At 40.2% G+C, this 19,292-nt stretch overlaps 1 protein-coding gene across 3 annotated transcripts in view; it reads right to left on the bottom strand.

Moving 5' to 3' along the window:
* Positions 1–251: 251 nt before the first annotated feature.
* Hadhb (hydroxyacyl-CoA dehydrogenase trifunctional multienzyme complex subunit beta) overlaps positions 252–19,292 on the bottom strand; it is a 39,349-nt gene continuing 20,308 nt past the window's right edge. For all 3 annotated transcript variants that reach the window (XM_038318190.1, XM_038318191.1, XM_038318192.1), the window contains exons 7-16: positions 14,956–15,043; positions 12,770–12,957; positions 11,437–11,617; positions 9,113–9,234; positions 6,695–6,774; positions 6,565–6,612; positions 5,301–5,388; positions 4,913–4,987; positions 4,147–4,311; positions 252–779 (exon numbers count right to left, since the gene is read on the bottom strand). In XM_038318190.1, coding sequence (XP_038174118.1) covers positions 744–779; positions 4,147–4,311; positions 4,913–4,987; positions 5,301–5,388; positions 6,565–6,612; positions 6,695–6,774; positions 9,113–9,234; positions 11,437–11,617; positions 12,770–12,957; positions 14,956–15,043 — 1,071 coding nt within the window. In that variant the 3' untranslated portion in view covers positions 252–743. The remainder of the gene's footprint in view (positions 780–4,146; positions 4,312–4,912; positions 4,988–5,300; positions 5,389–6,564; positions 6,613–6,694; positions 6,775–9,112; positions 9,235–11,436; positions 11,618–12,769; positions 12,958–14,955; positions 15,044–19,292) is intronic.

Below are 19,292 nucleotides of genomic sequence, written 5' to 3' on the forward strand. Positions count from 1 at the left end.
CAGAGTCTCTGATAGCCATGTTTTCACATGTGACACCAACCCTGACAACCAGGATCGTCTCCAAGGATATCAATTTGCTTCAATTAAGCAATAGGAGAAGCGTATTATAAGGCAGGATATTACGTACAGTCCTGGTGGTTTCACAATCAACTGAAATAGTTATAAGTTCTAAATAAGTAATTAAAGGCAAAAGGTGCCTGTGAGTCAAAAAGGCCATCTTCTCCCACTAATAAAGAGACTACAAACAGTCCTCTAATACAGTTCTACTTTATTAGGGTCAGCCAAAATGGTATTTATATATCTAAGCATTTCAGTTTTCAGAGATGTTTAGATTATTATTTTTTCCATAGTAAGTTAATTTAGGCACATAGGTTTGTATTTTAGAAAAAAAAAATAATTACCTCTATGAGACAGACAGGAGGAACAGGGGGAATCTGCAAATGTTACAAAGATGATCCCAAACCTCAGCTAACCTCTCTCTAAGCTGCTACCAGCCATTAGTCTTTGTGACAAAAGACAACGAGAACTGTGTACACATCTGTGATAGCCTGGAACTTAGAGAGCAGAAGCTGTGGTCATTGGAAAGCTTGGAATACTGGCAAGGCTTGATTGCAAAGTATTTGAGAGAAGGCCACAAATGTTCCTAAGAAGAGCTAGACTACTGGTGTCACTCGGTAGTGCATTGAAATGGCATTGCCCAGTGCGAGTGCTGCACAGAAATCAGGTCACCTCCTCTACAGCAATCATTTTGGATAAGCTTCCACAATCATAGCATGACCCTGTAGACAGAAAAAAAAAAGTCCAGTCAAAGAAATGAAAGCAATGAAAAGTGACAAATCCAGCCAGTATGGAGGCAAGCGAACAGTGTATACAAACACTTGCAGCTACTGAGGATCACGGGAAAGTGATCCTTCTGAGCCCCAATTTCCTCTATAAAATGGAGCTCATGGTGCCTAGTTTAGAAAGACTTTATAAACATTTTTAACTCAGAACACATTATATAGACACACATGTATACACACACACACAACTGGCTATTCTCATATAAACACAAGGATACATATATGCAGCAGACTCAGTGTAATATAGAGTGTGAGTCCTAATAAGTATAATAAATGGTTGCTTTTATTTCAGTTTCTGTGCTTCTGGGGATTGATCCAGGGTCTCAGGCATGCTAGGCATGCTAGGCTACCACTGGGCCACATCTTCAACCCACGTAGGATTTGAAAGATTAAGTGACTCAGTCAGATCATAAGTTAAGTAAGACCAGATCTGAAAACAGGTGTGAGGATTCTGAGGCCTGGGCTCTTGGCTCTTCACTATTCTCTGGCTAAGAAGATGAACTGAACGTACGTAAGGGTAGGAAGAAAGAACAATGTCCCTTTTCCAACACTCTGCACAGCTCTGGGTACTAGTTGTGACCCAAGTCAAACCTAAACAGCTAGAATTTCCAATCTGATAAACAGTCGTCCTTATCGCTGGACTGTCATCAAACCAGTAAACAGCCTAATGAAATGTCCAACTTCTAGGTTCAACTCCCTTAAATAAGTATTAAGAAACTATTATTTATAAGGCACCAAGTTCAATACTATGTAAGTTTAAGGTTCTGATACAAGATCTTCATCTGGAATTTAGCATATATATTAGTTCAAAACCTTGACAATGTATAAGCAAACAAAAAAAAAAGGGTGGACATTGGAAGGTTTGACTGACCTGAGAGCTATTCAAAGGATTCACAGGAGACAGAACACTTATAATGCACTATCTTCATGTTCCAACATGATCGATCAGTGGTTATCAGCTAGGAGAGGTGCCTCCCACTCTCTCCAGAAGACATCTGGCAATGTCTGGAGGTATTTCTACTTGTTTCAACTATGTGCCTATATATAGGCCAGGGTAGGATTGGGAAGAATTTGTTGCAATTGGAATCTCATGGGTGGAGGCCATGTTAAAGCATCTTTACAGTACAGTACACAGCCCACAGAATTAACTGGTCCAGAACATTAACAATGCCAAAGGTGAAAAACACTGCTCTAGGGCTGGAGAGGTGGCTTTAGTGGTAAGATTACTGCCTGCTATTTCAGAAGACTGGAGTTAAATTCTCAGCACCCACATGGCAGCTCACATCTGTCTGTAACTCCGGTTCACACTCACATAGACATACAAGTAAACAACACACCAATAAACATAAAATGTAAATAAGTTATTTTTAAAAAAGAAGAAAAAACCCTGCTCTGCTCTAGATTCACAATAGTGATTTTTTAAAAAAAAATTTTTGTTTTGTTTTGTTTTGTTTTTCAAGACAGGATTTCTCTGTGTAGCTTTGATGCCTGTCCTGGAACTTGCTCTGTAGATCAGGCTGGCCTCGAACTCACAGAGATCTGCTTGCCTCTGCCTCCTGAGTGCTGGGATTAAAGGCGTGCGCCACCACTGCCTAGCTACAGTAAATTTTGCTCTAATTTCCTAATCATGTGGTGTCACTCTACTGGCTCAATGAAACAAATTAGTGGCAAGTTTAAAACTTATAGAAGAAAGACACTGAACATTCTTCTTCAGTCATCCACAAAATCACCTAATGTTATTTAAATTTTGTGGAATAGAGAGAACAATTGCACCTGAAAGGAAGGGAGGGAATCTCTGTGGACTACATGCAATACACAGTCTCTCTGTGAGGGAGCAGGCAGAGATAAGCAGGCTCCTGCCTAAATATGCAAGGTTTCAATTAGGGGAGTCACACAAATGGTAAAACATTTCTGAGTTAGGGACTATCCTCAGTAGAGCAGTCTAGTATATGTGGAGACCTAGATTTCATCTCTACTATCACCAAAAAGCTCCAGGCTATGAAGCAACAAATGCTTCAACATTTTTTTTTTTTGAGACAGGGTTTCTCTGTGTGGTCCTGGCAGTCCTAGAACTCACTCTGTAAACATGGGTTGCCACCAACTCACAGAGATCTATCTGCCTCTTCCTCCTGAGTGCTGAGATTAAAGGCATGTGTTGCCATACCCAGCTCAATTTATAAGTAGAATAAATAACCTTTTTTCCTCCAAAGTCTCTAGGGGAAAGCTGTCTATAAAGTCTTTGAAATGATTTTTTTGTGGGGTATAGAGTTTATTTAGTAGGTTATGGAACGGAAGGGAAGTAGGGAAGGGGGAAAAGAGAGAGGCAGGGGAAGAAAGAGAAGAAGGCAGTCTGAAATGATTTTATACTTTGAGAAATCAGGTATATTTAGGGTGGTATGGCTACAGATAGGATTTTATGCTCTTCTATAGCTTATTTGTCTTGATTGTAAAAGTGTCTATAATATGCAAGAAACCACAAATCTGTTTATATCAGAATAGAAAAAAAAGACTACATGCTAGTACACGTGGTGGTCTTAATCACAATACTCAGGAGGTAGAGGCAGGCAATCTCTGAGTTTGCGGTCAGTCTGGCCAACAAAACAAGTTCCAGGACAGCCAGGACTACACAGAGAAACCCTGTCTTGAAAAACCAATAAAAGCCTACAGTTAGTTTTCCTTCTGCATTTTATTCCCAGTGAAATGTTATAGTATGTAGAATGCTGAGTCAATAATGGAGTGAAGTAGACAGGAAAACATCTACCAAAACAATAAATCCCTTGGTTGAACAGCAGCCAAATGTCTACAGATAGTTAAGGCCTCTGTTCTTGAGGAGGGTGGTTTTGTTGTGGCAGTGTTGAGGACTGAACCCAGGACTTCAAACATATGAGACAAGCATGTCATGCCTGGGTGAAGAGCCGCAGACATTGCTTCCCTAGAGTTTACAGATAAGGTGTTGTGATTATTAGGTAAATAAATAAAAGTGTATTGTTAAAGAAAAAATACATTCGGTTGCTTTTAATGTTAGTGCCTGGCAAAGAAATTATAAACTATTTTTTCTGTATATTTTTATATTTTACATAGTTTCCATGATGATCATTTATTAATTTTATAAACAAACACTTTAAAAAAAGAACAGCTTGGATTTAAAGAGCATTTTCCTTTGAAATATCAGAATTAAAATCAACACTCTCCCTATCTCCCAAAAGAAAACTGCTGTTGTCTGTCATCAGAAATAGAGCTCCATGAATGTTTCAAACAAAATGTCCTGGAGACGTGAAGAGCTAAGGACACTGCTGTGACGTACCTGTCCTCCAGCTGCACAGGCAGCCACTAAAGCATACTGGCCTCCATCCTTCCTCAGTCTGTTGGCAGCTGCCATGACCAACCGACAGCCAGTGGCTCCAAAAGGGTGTCCCAGAGACAGTGATCCACCCCAGATATTAAACTTCTCCAGAGGAGGTGATCCAACCTGGCTCCCACAAAAACAAACACCAGTTTAAAAGCAATTTGACTTAAGATCAATCAAATCAGGCTCTTCCTAAGAGAAGCAGGCAACCCAGAGGAAAGTAAATAACAGTGGCCACCTTACAAACAAATGTATGACCTAGGAATGAGACCAGCAGAAGCTTATGTGGGATTCCCCTCTGTATGGTGTGATTATGTTTCATTGCCATTGGTTAATAAAGAAGCTGCTTTTGGCCAATGGCTTAAAAGAGTAAAGTTAGGTGGAAAATCCAAACAGAAAGGTAGAGAGAGAGTAGGCGGAGTCGAGACGTCATGTAGCCGCTGAAGGAGACAGACGCCCCGGAACCTTGCCAGCAAACCACGAGCCTTATGGTAAAATATAAAATAATAGAAATGAGCTAATTTAAGATGTAATAGCTAGCTAGAAATATGCTTAAGCTATTGAGCAAGCAGTGTTGTAATTTTAATTAATATAGTTTCTGTGTGATTGTTTCGGGTCTGAGTGGCCAGGAAATGAGCAAGCAGCCTCCGCCTACAGAAGACAACATAAAGGCTTACTGTTTTTACTGGGAAATTCAAGCATATATTCTTTATTAGAAACTTACCTTGGTTTTCCTACCCATGTAGTTTTGTGCAAACCAGTCAGAATCCATGGCTTTAAAGTTAGCCAAAATCTGACCCTAGGAGGGAAATAATTCATGACTTTGTTATCAATGCTCTTCTGGGCTTTATCTAAGACACAGACATGTAACTTTAAGCAAATCTTTGTATCAGTTCTCAGTGAAAGTGTCTTAAAGAAATAGTTTAACACCTCTTACTAGGCCTCTAAGAAATATCCTCAAAGGTATATTTTCAACACAGGTATGACCCAATTTTCTGACATAGCCTCCCTTCAAAGAAGTCAAGTCTGAAATACAAAGCCCCACTCCTTACAAGCATGAGTTTCATTTTTAATGGTTATATACATTTCGATGTGTTTTATAAACAACTTACTGAGAAGGCTTCATGAAATTCAAAAGCATCAATATCGTTCATGGTTAATCCTGCCTTTTCTAGAACTTTTGGAGTAGCATATGTTGGTCTGAAAAAGAAAACAAACAAAAGGTAGTAGCCCAAAACTTTCCATTTTAACTTAAGCATTTCTTAGTATACTCCAAATTGAGTCGTATACTTATTCACTGTTCTATTATACAAATACTAACTAAGTGTTGAGGACACAGAAAGACATGCCTTTCATCTTTACCATACTATAGAACTGGAAACACAGATAATCAGCAGGCAACAGTGAAGGGTAAGTCAAAACTAAAGAAAAAAGGAACAGAATTGAAAGGGGCAAGGCAGGGAAGGGTTTGCCTAATTTTAGGGTTACAATGAAGCCAGTGGAAAAAGGAATGTAGTACGAATTCTAATTGGTCTTAATAATAAAAACTTGGAGTCAGCTATCAGGAGGTGAAAGCTAAAGGATTAAAGAAGCAGAGCAACCAGCCACTAGAGCTCTTACCTCTACTGATGCTCAGAGCACAGGGGCGATCCTGTCCTTAGACTGCTTCCTCAGACTGCCTTCTCAGACTGACTACCCTGAGCTCCCGTCTCCTCCCATATTCAGCCATATCCCTTCCTGTCTCCTAGTGCTGGGATTAAAGGTGTGTGAATTCCAAGTACTGGGAATAAAGGTGTGAGTCACTACTGCTTGGCTCTGTTTCTCTATTGGACTAGATCAATTTCATGTAGCCCAGATAGATCCATTTGCCTCTGTCTCCCGAATTCTGGGATTAAAGGTGTGTGCCACTAATGCCTGGCCTCTATGGCTATCTAGTGTGGCTAGCTCTGCACTCTAATCTTCAAGCAAGTTTTATTTATTAGATCATATACAAAATATCACCACAAATGAGAGATAACCAGAGGCATTTATGAAAGATTCTGTGGGATAGGGATGAGGCTCAGTGTTGGGAGTGCTTGGTTTCGATACCCCAAAACACATAAACATACATACACACATACACCCCACAGGGTGGAAGTGTTGTCTAATTATATAGCACAGTGAATAGTGACATGAAAATAAAATACTTATTATGCCAATTTAGGGCTTAACATACTTTGAAACCTGTGTAAAAATGTGAGCAATTAATCCCTGGGTCCCATGTGGTGGAAGGAGAAAATTATACTCCACCACCCTCCATACACACTAAATAAATGTAATAAAAAATTCAAATACTTTTTATTGAAATCCAGAGAGATATTCACTACTACTACTTACCCAAGTAAAAGCTGATCTTTTGGATCCTGGGACACATATATAAAATCCCTAGACAACAAAAAAACAGAAATGATAGCTCCAGTAATAAAATAAAGAAATCACAGGCAATTCACCAGAATATTTACTTTACCTCAAATATGCCTTTGGCTTATAACCCATGGCCAGAGCTTTCTCCTCTGACATGATGAGCATCGCGGAAGCGCCATCAGTCTGAAATGGTAACAGAACAGTGATGTCATCTGCAGTCTCCCGGCAGTCACCTCTATACAACAAATTCACTTCACTGTATCCACCATTAAGTCACAGTCAAGCAAACACACTGAGCCACTCTGGGAGGACAATAGTAGCCGGCACTGTTCAAAAGGTATCATGATTTGTCAAAATACATTGGGAGAGGCAACTTTAGAATAAGAACCTATAGGTTTTTGTTCAGAGCACAGGAAATAAAATTTTTTATGAATTAGAACAATATTTTATTTACTCCAATTATTTATTTTTTACATTTTCTGTGCTGTTTCTTTGTTGCCTCCTGCCCACAGCTTTGAGATTTTATTCTAGAGGCAAAACATTGAGAGAAGACACAGGTGGGCAAGTGAGAACATTAAAACCATGGTTTTAGAACACTTTGAACACATCTCGTATATTTTTTATCCCAAATAATAATCAAGAAGTTACAGGACAAAAAGGTACTTCTGGGGGGCTGGAGAGATGGCTCAGAGGTTAAGAGCACTGGCTGCTCTTCCAGAGGTTCTGAGTTCAATTCTCAGCACCCGGTTTACAACTGTCTTTAACTCCAGTTCCAGGGGATCTGATACCTTCATTAGTATACCTTCATACCAATGCAAATAAAATTAATTTAAATAAATTATAAGAAATGGGCAGTGGTGATGCACGCCTTAATCTCAGCACTTGGGAGGCAGAGGCAGGCAGATCTCTGAGAGTTCGAGGGCAGCCTGGTCTATAAGAACTAGTTCCAGGACAGCTAGGGCTGTTACACAGCAAAACTGTCTTGAAAAAACAACAAAAAAAAAAATGGTTCATGGATACTACAACAGTGCGGTCACTGCTGGGTGTGGTGGCAGTAACTGGTTAGCTATACTGTCAAAGAAACATGGAGGGCTGGAGAGACAGACAGCTCAGTGGTTAAAAAAAACTTGTTCTTCCAGAGGAGCCAGTTTCGGTTTCCAGTCTCCACACAGCACCAAAGAACAATCTGTAACTCCAGTTCCAGAAGAGCCAATGTCTCTTCTGGCCTCTATGGGCACTGCACACACACGGTACACAGACACACACCAAATTCACTTAGTGCTTCTTTTGAGAAGCCACTCTGACATCCTCAGTGGCTAATGTGCAGCCACCACAGTGCTTCACTGGATCACAACTGTCCTTTCCATTCCCAGTGCCCAGCATAAGCAATACAAGTTTGATAAATGGTCAAGGGCACAAGAACAGCTTCTTTGTTTGTCATAGCCAGAACCCGGAAACAACCTAAATGACCCTCGATTGAAGAATGGGTAAGAAAAATGTGGTACATTTACACAATGGAGTACTACACAGTAGAAAAAATAACAATAGCTTGAATTTTGCAGGAAAATGGATGGAGGTAGAAAACATTATTTTGAATGAGGTAACCCGGACACAGAAAGACAATTATCACATGTACTCACTCACAGGTAGTTTCTAAACATAAAGCAAAGAAACTCAGCCTACAAACCAGAATCCCAGAGAACTTAGACAACAATGAGGACACTAAGAGAGACTTACATACATATAATCTACATGGGAAGAGAAAGTATAAAAAGACAAGATCTCCTGAGTAAATTGGGAGCATGGGGACCTTGGAGGAGGATTGAATGGGGAGGGGAGAGGCAGGGAGGGGAGCAGAGAAAAATGTAGAGCTCAATAAATATCAATTTAAAAAAAGAACAGCTTCTGTATTAGTACAGTGAGAGATTTAAGTCCTTAAAACTATTTTTTTTTTTTTTTTTTGGTTTTTCGAGACAGGGTTTCTCTGCGGCTTTGGAGCCTGTCCTGGAACTAGCTCTTGTAGACCAGGCTGGTCTCGAACTCACAGAGATCCGCCTGCCTCTGCCTCCCGAGTGCTGGGATTAAAGGCGTGCGCCACCACCGCCCGGCTAAAACTATTATTTTAAACTTGGTGTTCAAACATGGTACATGCCTGTAATTCCAGCACCAGGGAGGTTGAGGCAGGATTATAACTTTGAGGCCAACCTAGGTTACATAAAGAAATCTTATCTTCAAAGCAAAACTTTATTTGTTGGATTTTTGAGACAGGGTCTTGCATACCAAGGCTACCTGTAAACTCTTGATCCTCCAGCCTCTATATCCTGAATGCTGGGGTTACAGATTTGTACTATCACACCCAGTTTGTGGGGTTTTTTTTGAAATGATTTTCCTTTAACATTTTCTTTTCACAGTGAATAGCTTTATTTTAAGCCTCCAATCACACACTAGCAAATTTGTTGTAGGCTCTTCTATTGAGAACACAGAAAAGCCTCTATTAAACACAAATAACATTGACAATTACCAGGAAAGAAGAATTTGCAGCTGTCACTGTGCCATAGGGTTTGATGAACGCAGGTTTTAGTTTGGCCATTTGCTCCAATGAGGAAGGTCGGATCCCATTATCTTTGATAACTGTGTCCTTTCCTATAACGACAACGACAACAATTTTTTAAAATATTTTTTCTGTGTTTTCTTTTCTTTTCTTTATTTATTATGTATACAACAATCTGCCTCCATGTATGCCCGCATGCCAGACGAGGGCACCAGATCTCATTACAGATGGTTGTGAGCCACCATGTGGTTGCTGGGAATTGAACTCAGGACCTCTGGAAGAACAGTCAGTGTTCTTAACTGCTAAGCCATCTCTCCAGCCCACGACAATTTTTTAACTCTAAGAAACTGTAAGTATTATATATCTTCTCTATAGCAATATGCTTTTAAAATGATAAAAACGGGGGGGGGGGCTGGAAAGATGGCTCAGTGGTTAACACTTGCTGTTCTTTTAGTACCTAGCACCCATGTTGGGCAACTCACAACTGCCTATGACTCCAGCTCCAGGGGAACCAATGCCCTCTTCTGGCCTCTAAAGAATCCACATACATGTGCATATATCCACACAAAGACACATACATGTTACTAAAAACTTAACAAATGGGATATAAATATTATCTGTCAACTATGAAGAAAGCCTTTTTGGTCTTTCTAGTTCCAGGGATTAATCCCCACTCCACAGGGCCTTGACTGTCCTGAGGCAGCACTATACTACTGAGCTATACACCCTAATAAAAACCAAAAAAAAAAAAAAAAAAAAGAAAGTCTTTTCTGATTACCAAGACGAGATCAAATTTTATGTTTCCATTTATTTAGTTACACACACAGAGTGAGAAGAGAGAGAGATACTCCAGGAGTATGTGAAAAGAGGCACTTACAAAACTTAAAGTAGGGTATGGCAGCATGTGCAGGCAGTCCTACCACGTAGGAGGTAGAGGCAGAGGATCAGGAGTTCAAGGCCAGACTCAGTAACATATATGAGCCCAACCAGGTCTATATGAGACTGTTTTAAAAATAACAAAAATTTCTTCTTCTTCTTCTTCTTCTTCTTCTTCTTCTTCTTCTTCTTCTTCTTCTTCTTCTTCTTCTTCTTCTTCTTCTTCCTCTTCTTCCTCCTCCTCCTCTTTTTTTTTCTTTTTTTCTTTTTTTTTTTTTTGGTTTTCCAAGATAGGGTTTCTCTGTGTGGCCCTGACTGTCCTGGAACTTGCTTTGTAGACTTGCTTTGTAGGCCAGTCTGTCCTCAGACTAACAGAGATGCTCCTGCCTTTGCTTCCGAAGCAAAAATCTTTTTAAAGCTTACCTATGTTACCACATAAATCTAAAATTGAGTCCATGTTTAAGAATAAAAACTGAGCTGGGTGGTGGCGACACACACCTTTAATCCCAGCACTTGGGAAGCAGAAGCTGGTGGATCTTTGTGAATTGCAGGCCAGCCTGGTCTAAAGAGAGAGTTCCAGGACTGGCTCCATAGCTACTGAGAAACCCTGTCTTGAAAAACAAAAATGAAAAAAGAATAAAAACTGAATAGTTTGGAAACAATCATTATACTTATTAAAAAGTAAATTAATCATAGCAACAAGGAGGCTAAAAGCAGGCCTCTCTGTGAGCTTAAGGCTTCCAGGGTCACATGGTAAGACCCTGTCTTTAAGAAATTATCATTTGGGGGCTGGAGAGATGGCTCAGTGGTTAAGAGCATTGCCTGCTCTTCCAAAGGTCCTGAGTTCAATTCCTAACAACCACATGGTGGCTCACAACCATCTGTAATGAGGTCTGGTGCCTTCTTCTGGCCTGCAGACATACATACAGTCAGAATATTGTATACATAATAAATAAATAAATAAATATTTTTTTTAAAAAAGAAATTATCACTTAAGGTTTTTAGTATAGGGATGAAGAGATGATTGAGCATCATTAAGAGCACTTACTTCCCTTGCAGAGGATCCAGATTTGTTCCCAGCACCCACATCAGTTGGCTCATAATCACCTATAACCTTGGTTCCAGGGGCTCTGACGCCCCGGACACCTGCATGCACATGATGAACATACAGACACTAAGGTACACACATAAAACAAAAGATAAAAATAAAGAAATCCTTTAAGTCTCACCATTTATCTGGTACTTTTTTTTTTTTTTTTTTTTTTGATTTTTCGAGACAGGGTTTCTCTGTGGCTTTGGAGCCTGTCCTGGAACTAGCTCTTGTAGACCAGGCTAGCCTTGAACTCACAGAGATCCACCTGCCTCTGCCTCCCGAGTGCTGGGATTAAAGGCGTGCGCCACCACTGCCCGGCCCTTACCTGGTACTTTGAAGGGTACAATATCAGAAAGATGTCCTTCATCCTGTGCCTTTTTGGCCAGACTATGGGAACGCAGTGCATATTCATCCTGTTCCATTCGAGAAACAGCAAAAGCAGCAGCCAGCCGGTCTGCAGAGTGGCCCATGGTCTCGTTAGTGGAAAACTCAGCCACTGCAGGGAGCTAGCAAAAGGGGACATTGACAACAGCTATAGTCAGTTACAGTTATGTAGGATTGCTCAGTGTTATTTAGAAAAGCTGAAATCTATTTATTGGCTGGCTCTAGGGACACATGCCTCTAATCCGGGAGGTTGAGGCAAGGGGATTTTGATTTTTGTTTTGTTTTGTTTTTTGTTGTTTGTTTTGTTTTTTCAAGACAGGGTTTCTCTGTAGTTTTTGGAGCCTGTCCTAGAACTAGGTCTTGTAGACCAGGATGGCCTCGTACTCACAGAGATCCACCTGCCTCTGCTTCCTGAGTGCTGGGATTAAAGGTGTGCGCCACCACCGCCTGGCTCGCAAGGGGATTTTTAATTTGAGGGTAGCTCAGCAAGACCCTAGCTCAAAAAAAAAAAAAAAAAAAAAAAAAAAAAAAAAAAAAAAAAAAAAAGCCAAAGAGGGAATAAAAGATCCCAGAAATCTCTTTGTGAGCAAACATATTTCTAAAGAGGGCTAACAGACACATTTCTGGAGCTAGTCTGATTATGTAAATAAGGCTGGTCTTGAACTTACACAGATTCACTTGTCTCTGTCTCTAAAGTGCTAAGATTAAGGGTATGTGCTCCCATGCCCAGGTTACAAATTCATTTTTTTTGTTTTGTTTTGCTTTTTTGTTTTTTGAGACAGGGTTTCTCTGTAGCTTTGGAGCCTGTCCTGGAACTAGCTCTTACAGACCAGGCTGGCTTCGAACTCACAGAGATCCACCTGCCTCTGCCTCCCGAGTGCTGGGATTAAAGGCGTGTGCCACCACCGCCTGGCACAAATTCAATTTTTTAATAATTTACTTATTTTTACTATTTTATGTGCATTGGTGTTTTGCCTGCATGTATGTCCATGTGAGTGTGGCACATCTTGGCGTTACAGACAGTTGTGAGCTTCCATGTGGGTTTGAACCTGAGTCTCTGGAAGAGTAGTCAGTGCTCTTTAACCGATAAGCCATTTCTCCAGTCTCTACAAATTCAATTTTTGTAACTACTCCCACCCCCATCTTGACCAAATACACTGCCCTGTAATCATGAGAATATATAGCTATTAGAGTATGTGTTATATCTAACAGTAATCTAGCCTTAGGATGTTCTGGAAACACGCCTTTATTTATATTAAATTCACAAGTCTTACCTCAGGTGATAGAAAATTCAATCTGAATTTAGAGAGTAAGGACAGGCGCTGGCCCAGAGTCTTGGCTTTATTGAGATCAAGCATCATTTTCCTCATTTTTCTTGAATGACGAATAGGGACATCAGACATTAACTCAACACCACCAGCCACAACAACATCACACTGGCCAGAAGCTATCAGACCAACAGCTACAAGACACAAAGGATATGTGCATGAACAACTTTGTAGGAATAACAAACCACTGAAATATAAGCTTCTTGGTTAAAAAGTTCTATAACTGGGGGCAAGTGAGACGGTTCAGTGGGTAAAGGCACCTGCAGGTAAGCCTGAGGAACTCAGCTCCATCCCTAGAGTCTATATGGCAGAAGGACAGAACCAGCTTCCACAAGTTATCCTTTGACCTCTACACATGCATCATGACACACATACGTGCAAAATAAATACATGAAAAATTTTTGTAACAGTTATCAGTTTTATATAATAATAATCAGTTTTTAACTTTTCCTTCCTTCCTTTTTTTTCTTCTAGATACAGGATCCTGGAATGCACTATGTAGACCAGGCCGGCTTCTAAACCTCAAACTCACAGAGATCCACCTGCCACTACACTTGACTAGTTTTTACTTTTCTTCTTTCCTTTCCTTCTCTTTTTTCCATCCTTCCTTTTTTTTTTTTTGTTTTTTGTTTTTTGAGAAAGGAACTTCCTGTGTAGCCCTGAATGTCCTGGATCTCACTCCATAGACCAGGTTGCCCTCAAACTCAAGAGATCTAACTGCCTCTGCCTCCCAAGTGCTGGGATTACAAGTGTGTGCCACCACCACCCAGTCTGACATCAACTTTTAAATAAATTGATATTCTTTTAATTAATTTATTTTATTCTGTGTGTATGTGTGTTTTGCCTGCATATATGCATGTACACCACATTTGTTTCTAGTGCTCACAGAGGCCAAGAGGGCATCAGATCTCCTAGAACTGGAGTTAATAGTTGTGGATTGCCATGTGGGTGCTGGGAATCATACCCTGGTCCTCTGGAAGAACAGCCAGTGCTGAGCCATCTCTCCAGCCCAACTCAAACAATATTCTAAATCTAAACATCTTCTATATTTTATATGTTCCCAGCCTAAGTTTTCATAAAGGTTTCTTCCACACTCCACCCCCCAGCCCCATGCAGAGAATATTAATTTCTACTACATGAGGTATCTGACTTCTCAGATCTAGGTTTTCCTGTATAGCAACTGGCATGCAATATTTTGTTGCTTTAACTGGGAGTCAGTCACACCCTGCTCGGTAGAGAAGCCCCCAACCACTGCTTCGGGCATCACTCCTCACCATCCATGAACTGACCGGTCTAATCTGGCATTGATATTATTGTAACATTAAATATTAAGCCTCTCAAGTTTCCTGTCTTTAGAAGTAGCCATTTAACGTCCCACAATTTTAGTAAGATTGTTAGAAGCTGAAATACCATATAGATGGTCAAGGATGTGGGTATCAAGTGAAGAAAGAATATGAAAACATTTTTGCATGTGTGAATGTGTGCTCGCAGGTGTTAGAGCACATATGGGGAGGTGTGTGTGTGTGGTGTACATGTGTGTACATGCCAGAGGCTGGTATCTGATGTCTTCAGTTGTGTCCATCTGGTATATTGAGACAAGCTCCCTTACTTGAACAGAGCTCACCAATTCGGACTGTCTAGCCAGCCAGCTTGCTCTGGGAATCCTTTCTCTGCCTTCTGAATTCTGAGATTACAAGCAGGCTGCCTCACCTACACATTTATGTAGGTGCTAGGGATCTATCCACTCTTGTCCTCATGCTTACTCAGCAAGTGCTCCCAGCTAAGACATATTCCCACCCCATGACTTAGACCATCTAGAGCAGGAATTAACAAGCCTCAACTGTTGATGCTTGAGGCTGCAGTTACTCTGTCCTCATGGGAAAATGTCCAATCAGAATTACCTACGCAGGATAAACTATGCACCTCCTCCCACTGACAGTCCCAGTAGCAGCCAGCCCAGGACTAAGGAAGAATGCAACTGTCCCCACAGGGCATGGAAACTACTCTGGAAAATCCCCAACTTTCATACAATTTTATCTTTATGAAGAGCTCTGTGCTAATTGCTTACCTCTCTTAAGATTAATTAAAAGGAGAAACATCAGTAAGCACCTTTGGGTTCCATTTACACATACCTGTAGTCATAGCTTGGTTTGAAGAGATACAGGCCATGGTGACAGTGTGAGCGGGAGTCTTGTCAGAAAAGCCAGCTCCAAGAGCAGCCTTCAGGGAGCAGTGAGGGAAAGAAAGGACACATGTAAGTGAGGCTCCGAGCCCTACTCTGAAGAATTATGAAGAGTTTATTTTAATATTCTACAGAGCAATGTTTAAAATAAAATGGCTTATTAGTTTTTCTTCTAGACACTGAAATGTACTCTTAAATTCCTGGTAACAAGTTTATTTTTTTCATTTATAATTTTTATTACAATTATTTATTTATGTGAACATGGGTAGGGGCATACATGTGAAGGACGCTGAACTCAGGTTGTCAGGCTTGGCAGTACATCCCTTACCAGCTAAGTCATCTTGTCAGTCCTTTCTGTTTTTCTTTTCTTTCTGTAGCACTGGGGGTTAAACCTAAAGTCCTGCACATGCTCAGCAAGCTCTATCACCATGAAGATCTATCCCTAACCCTTTTTACTTTTTACTTTAAAATAGGATTTCATGAGGGATCCTTGAAATCACTCTGTGGCCCAGGCAGTCATGAACTTGCTTGTCTCCTGCCTCAGCCTCCCCAGTATTCAGGTATGCAGTCTGCGGACTACCAACTCCAGCAGCCTGGTAGCCATTTCCAAGTGTGGTGCACAAGGCTACAGCATTCTTCAGCCTCACCTAACTAATAACAATGCTTTGCTTCAAGCCTTCAAGGATACCATGTAATTTTATCTTTCTTAAAATTTAATATACAACTAAGAGTGAGGAAACGGCATCACGGGGTGAGATTTTCATGTATCGCTGAAGCTATAAAGCCTAGCAGCAGAGCAAAGGCTGAAATGTTTCTACAGAACTGACCATTAAAACCACAACAAAAGCCGGGTGGTGGTGGCGCACGCCTTTAATCCCAGCACTCAGGAGGCAGAGGCAGAGTTGGAGGCCCAGCCTGGTCTATTAGAGCTAGTTAAAAAAAAAAAAAAAAAAAAAAAAGCTTTAGGGGCCCTGAGGAAGTTTGAAGGCCTACTAATCTAAGAAAAAGTGGCCTCTAATTTCATGACCCAGTCAAAAACAAACATAAAACAAGGATATCTATAATTGTTTTACACTATTTGTTGGGAAAAATTATTTTGCCAAAGCATTCCAGTTTTGCTAATGTAAAGAATTTAGTACACTTAGAAAAAAAAAAAAAACTTTTTAATGCTAAAGCTTTAAGGGAAAAAAAGTTCCCAACTTTTCCCACCTTTATTATGAAACTACAAGAAACTTTTTTTTTTTTTTTTTTTTTTCGAGACAGGGTTTCTCTGTGGCTTTGGAGCCTGTCCTGGAACTAGCTCTTGTAGACCAGGCTGGTCTCGAACTCACAGAGATCCGCCTGCCTCTGCCTCCCGAGTGCTGGGATTAAAGGCGTGCGCCACCACCGCCCGGCTTACAAGAAACTTTTTAGTAGTCTTTTTTGAAACTATTAATTATCAGAATACAAACTGTATTCTGATATGGATTCTGATATGGATGTTGCAAATTCTCCATTTAAAAGGCTGGGTCTCTTAGCTAATCTTTGCCTTTATACTTACACTGCGCTTGATACTACTTGCCATCTGTAGGAGCAGAAAGCTACTACTTTTGTGTAACCAGTATGACCGTACTCTGCTGTCTCCAGGGAGGCCTGACACTAGGTGCCTAAATGATTACGCTAAAACTACTTCCTGGCAACTGCAGGTCAACTTCTCAACCTAAACCAGTTGGAAAGGAAATCAGAAGCAGGTGTCAGGGGCAAAAGGAAAGACTCCACAGTGGGGCAAGGGTAAGGGCACTCAGGTTAGAACAGCTTGATCCTCACAAAGCCACTGAAGCATGTTACCCTTGGCCCCAGCTGACCCAAAGGACTGATGGAGCTTTAAATAGAACTGGCAGCTGGTGACCCTTGTGTGCACACTTCTATTTAAAGAATGACTCAGGGGCGGGAGAGATGGCTTAGAGGTTAAGAGCACTGACTGCTCTTCCAGAGGTCCTGAGTTCACTTCCCAGCAACCACATGGTGGCTCACAGCCATCTATAATGAGACCTGGTGCCCTCTTCTGGCATGCAAGCATACATGGAAGGAGTGTTGTATATATAATAAATAAATAAATCTTTAAAAAAAATAAAGAATGACTCACTTTCAAGGTACCAAGGAGAAAGGAAGAAGTTAAGCGGAAGGAGAAATACACTGAGGTCTTTCAACAAAGTCAGGTTTGATAGAGGTACAAGGCCTTTTAGGAGTTAATATCAATACTGGCACAGGTCCTAACAAAACTCTTTAGTTGGCTTTAGTTGGATGTTAAATTCTACTACTTATTTTCATAACTGTCCCATCAACTCTATCTTTCTCCTTAGATACAAAAATTACCTGGAGAGTCAGGCATGGTGGCTCACAACTTCATTTCCAGCACTCTGGAGGCAGAGGCAGATAGATCTCTGTAAGCTTGAGGCTAGACTGGTCTATAGTGAGTTTCAGGCTAGCAAGGGCTTCATAAGTGAGACCCTGTCTCAAAAAAAAAACTTACGTGGAATACAACATGATTGATATTAGTATGAGGTAGAGAGAGAAACTTCCTCATGTCAATTATGTAACAGCTGATGTGCATACACATTTAACACTTTCAGAAAAATTCATAGAAAAACATCATAATTCTTATTTGAAAAATAAATAAAAATAGAGAAAACTGAAACAGATTTAATATTTACTTTTTCAGTCTTATGAAAGTCACCTCCTATTCATGATACAGAAGTTGAAAACATTGTGAGGTGCTTGATGGCTTTATGCACTCACGAAACTTTTTTTTATAAATTTCACAGCATAGGTTTTTAATGGACTAGTATCATCGTTATAACTTATTCAATCATTCTGTAGTTGAGCAAGATAAGTAGTTCTTTCAAGGTTCATCCTTGTTTTATCCCACAAACTTCTTGTCTTTTTTTTTAATAGCCCAGTGAAGCTCTTATTAGGCATGTAAAATAATGTGAAGCTGCAGAGGAAAAGTAAACACTGTATGAGAACAGAAACCTCTCCCTGCTCTCAGTTCTCTTCTGCCCTCAACAGCGTCCAGATGGTCACTTTGTGAGCTGTGCAGTGCTGGGACTTTAGCTGTTTTAACATTTGTAAAAGTGTAACAAAAATGCTTTTGATCTGCACATTTTCCCTTCTATATTGGTTGGCAATAGAAGTTATTATCCTTGTAACTGTAATGAACACAGAAACACAGACATGAAATAAGATAAATATGCTTGCAAGCCAAGTTTCTCCAAATAATTGAAACAAAGCCCAGAAGACAGGTTTGAACTATTCAGTCAAATGCCTGTGGGATACTCATACTAGTTCCAAGGCAGTCATTATCTCCATTGCCCAACAGACACTAGATGGGTGTGTGCCAACTAGGGTAAAGGCAAACTTGTATGAAATGCCTACATAAAAAGAAAAAAATCTACCTACGTGTCATCTAGTCAAAGGCAGTAAATTATAGGCAAAGCTTCCTCTGACTACAAAAGTCAGGCTATGAAATTGGCTATAAGATGTTAAAGTTTAACTAGAAACCATGATGGCCAACATTACAAAGAGTAATATCAGCCACACACTGCTATACTGTTTCTCTAACACAAGAGACAGATAAACTAACATTTCCTAAACCCACTCAAATAATCTATCTATCTGACTTATAGCAAAATGTGAATACATAATAATAGTTATGTGATAATAACAGTAATTATTAAAAATAATAGTTATCTAACAGAAGCTTTTAAAGTCCAGCCTTAAAAACCTCCTCTCTGGGTCCAAACTACAATGAACGAAGAAATTAGGATTCAAGCAAGGGTGAAGGAAACAGGTCAACTCACACGTCTTCTCATCATGTTTCTTTAATGTACTCTTCTAATTCTTCTGCCTCTATTCTAATTCTTGTCTTAATTTTCTATAATTTCTTAGCTCTAATTCTGTTTCAGTTTTAATTCCAATTCTCTGTTACATTCTTTGTTTTCTTCTTCTTCTTCTTCTTCTTCTTCTTCTTCTTCTTCTTCTTCTTCTTCTTCTTCTTCTTCTTCTTCTTCTTCATTATTCTTCCTACATTTTTTATCCTTTTACATTTCTGCCCCCCCCCCCCAGTGCAATAAATGCAGACAGGAAGAAAAGATCACTTTGGCTGGGCGGTGGTGGCACACGCTTTTAATCTCAGCACTCAGGAAGCAGAGGCAGGCAGACCCCTGTGAGTTCAAGGCCAGCCTGGTCTACAGAGCTAGTTCCAGAGCAGATAGGGCTACACAGAGAAACCCCGGCTCAAAAAAATAA

The sequence above is a fragment of the Arvicola amphibius genome, chromosome 2 (assembly GCF_903992535.2).
Source record: "Arvicola amphibius chromosome 2, mArvAmp1.2, whole genome shotgun sequence".
In the NCBI taxonomy this organism is placed as follows: domain Eukaryota; kingdom Metazoa; phylum Chordata; class Mammalia; order Rodentia; family Cricetidae; genus Arvicola; species Arvicola amphibius.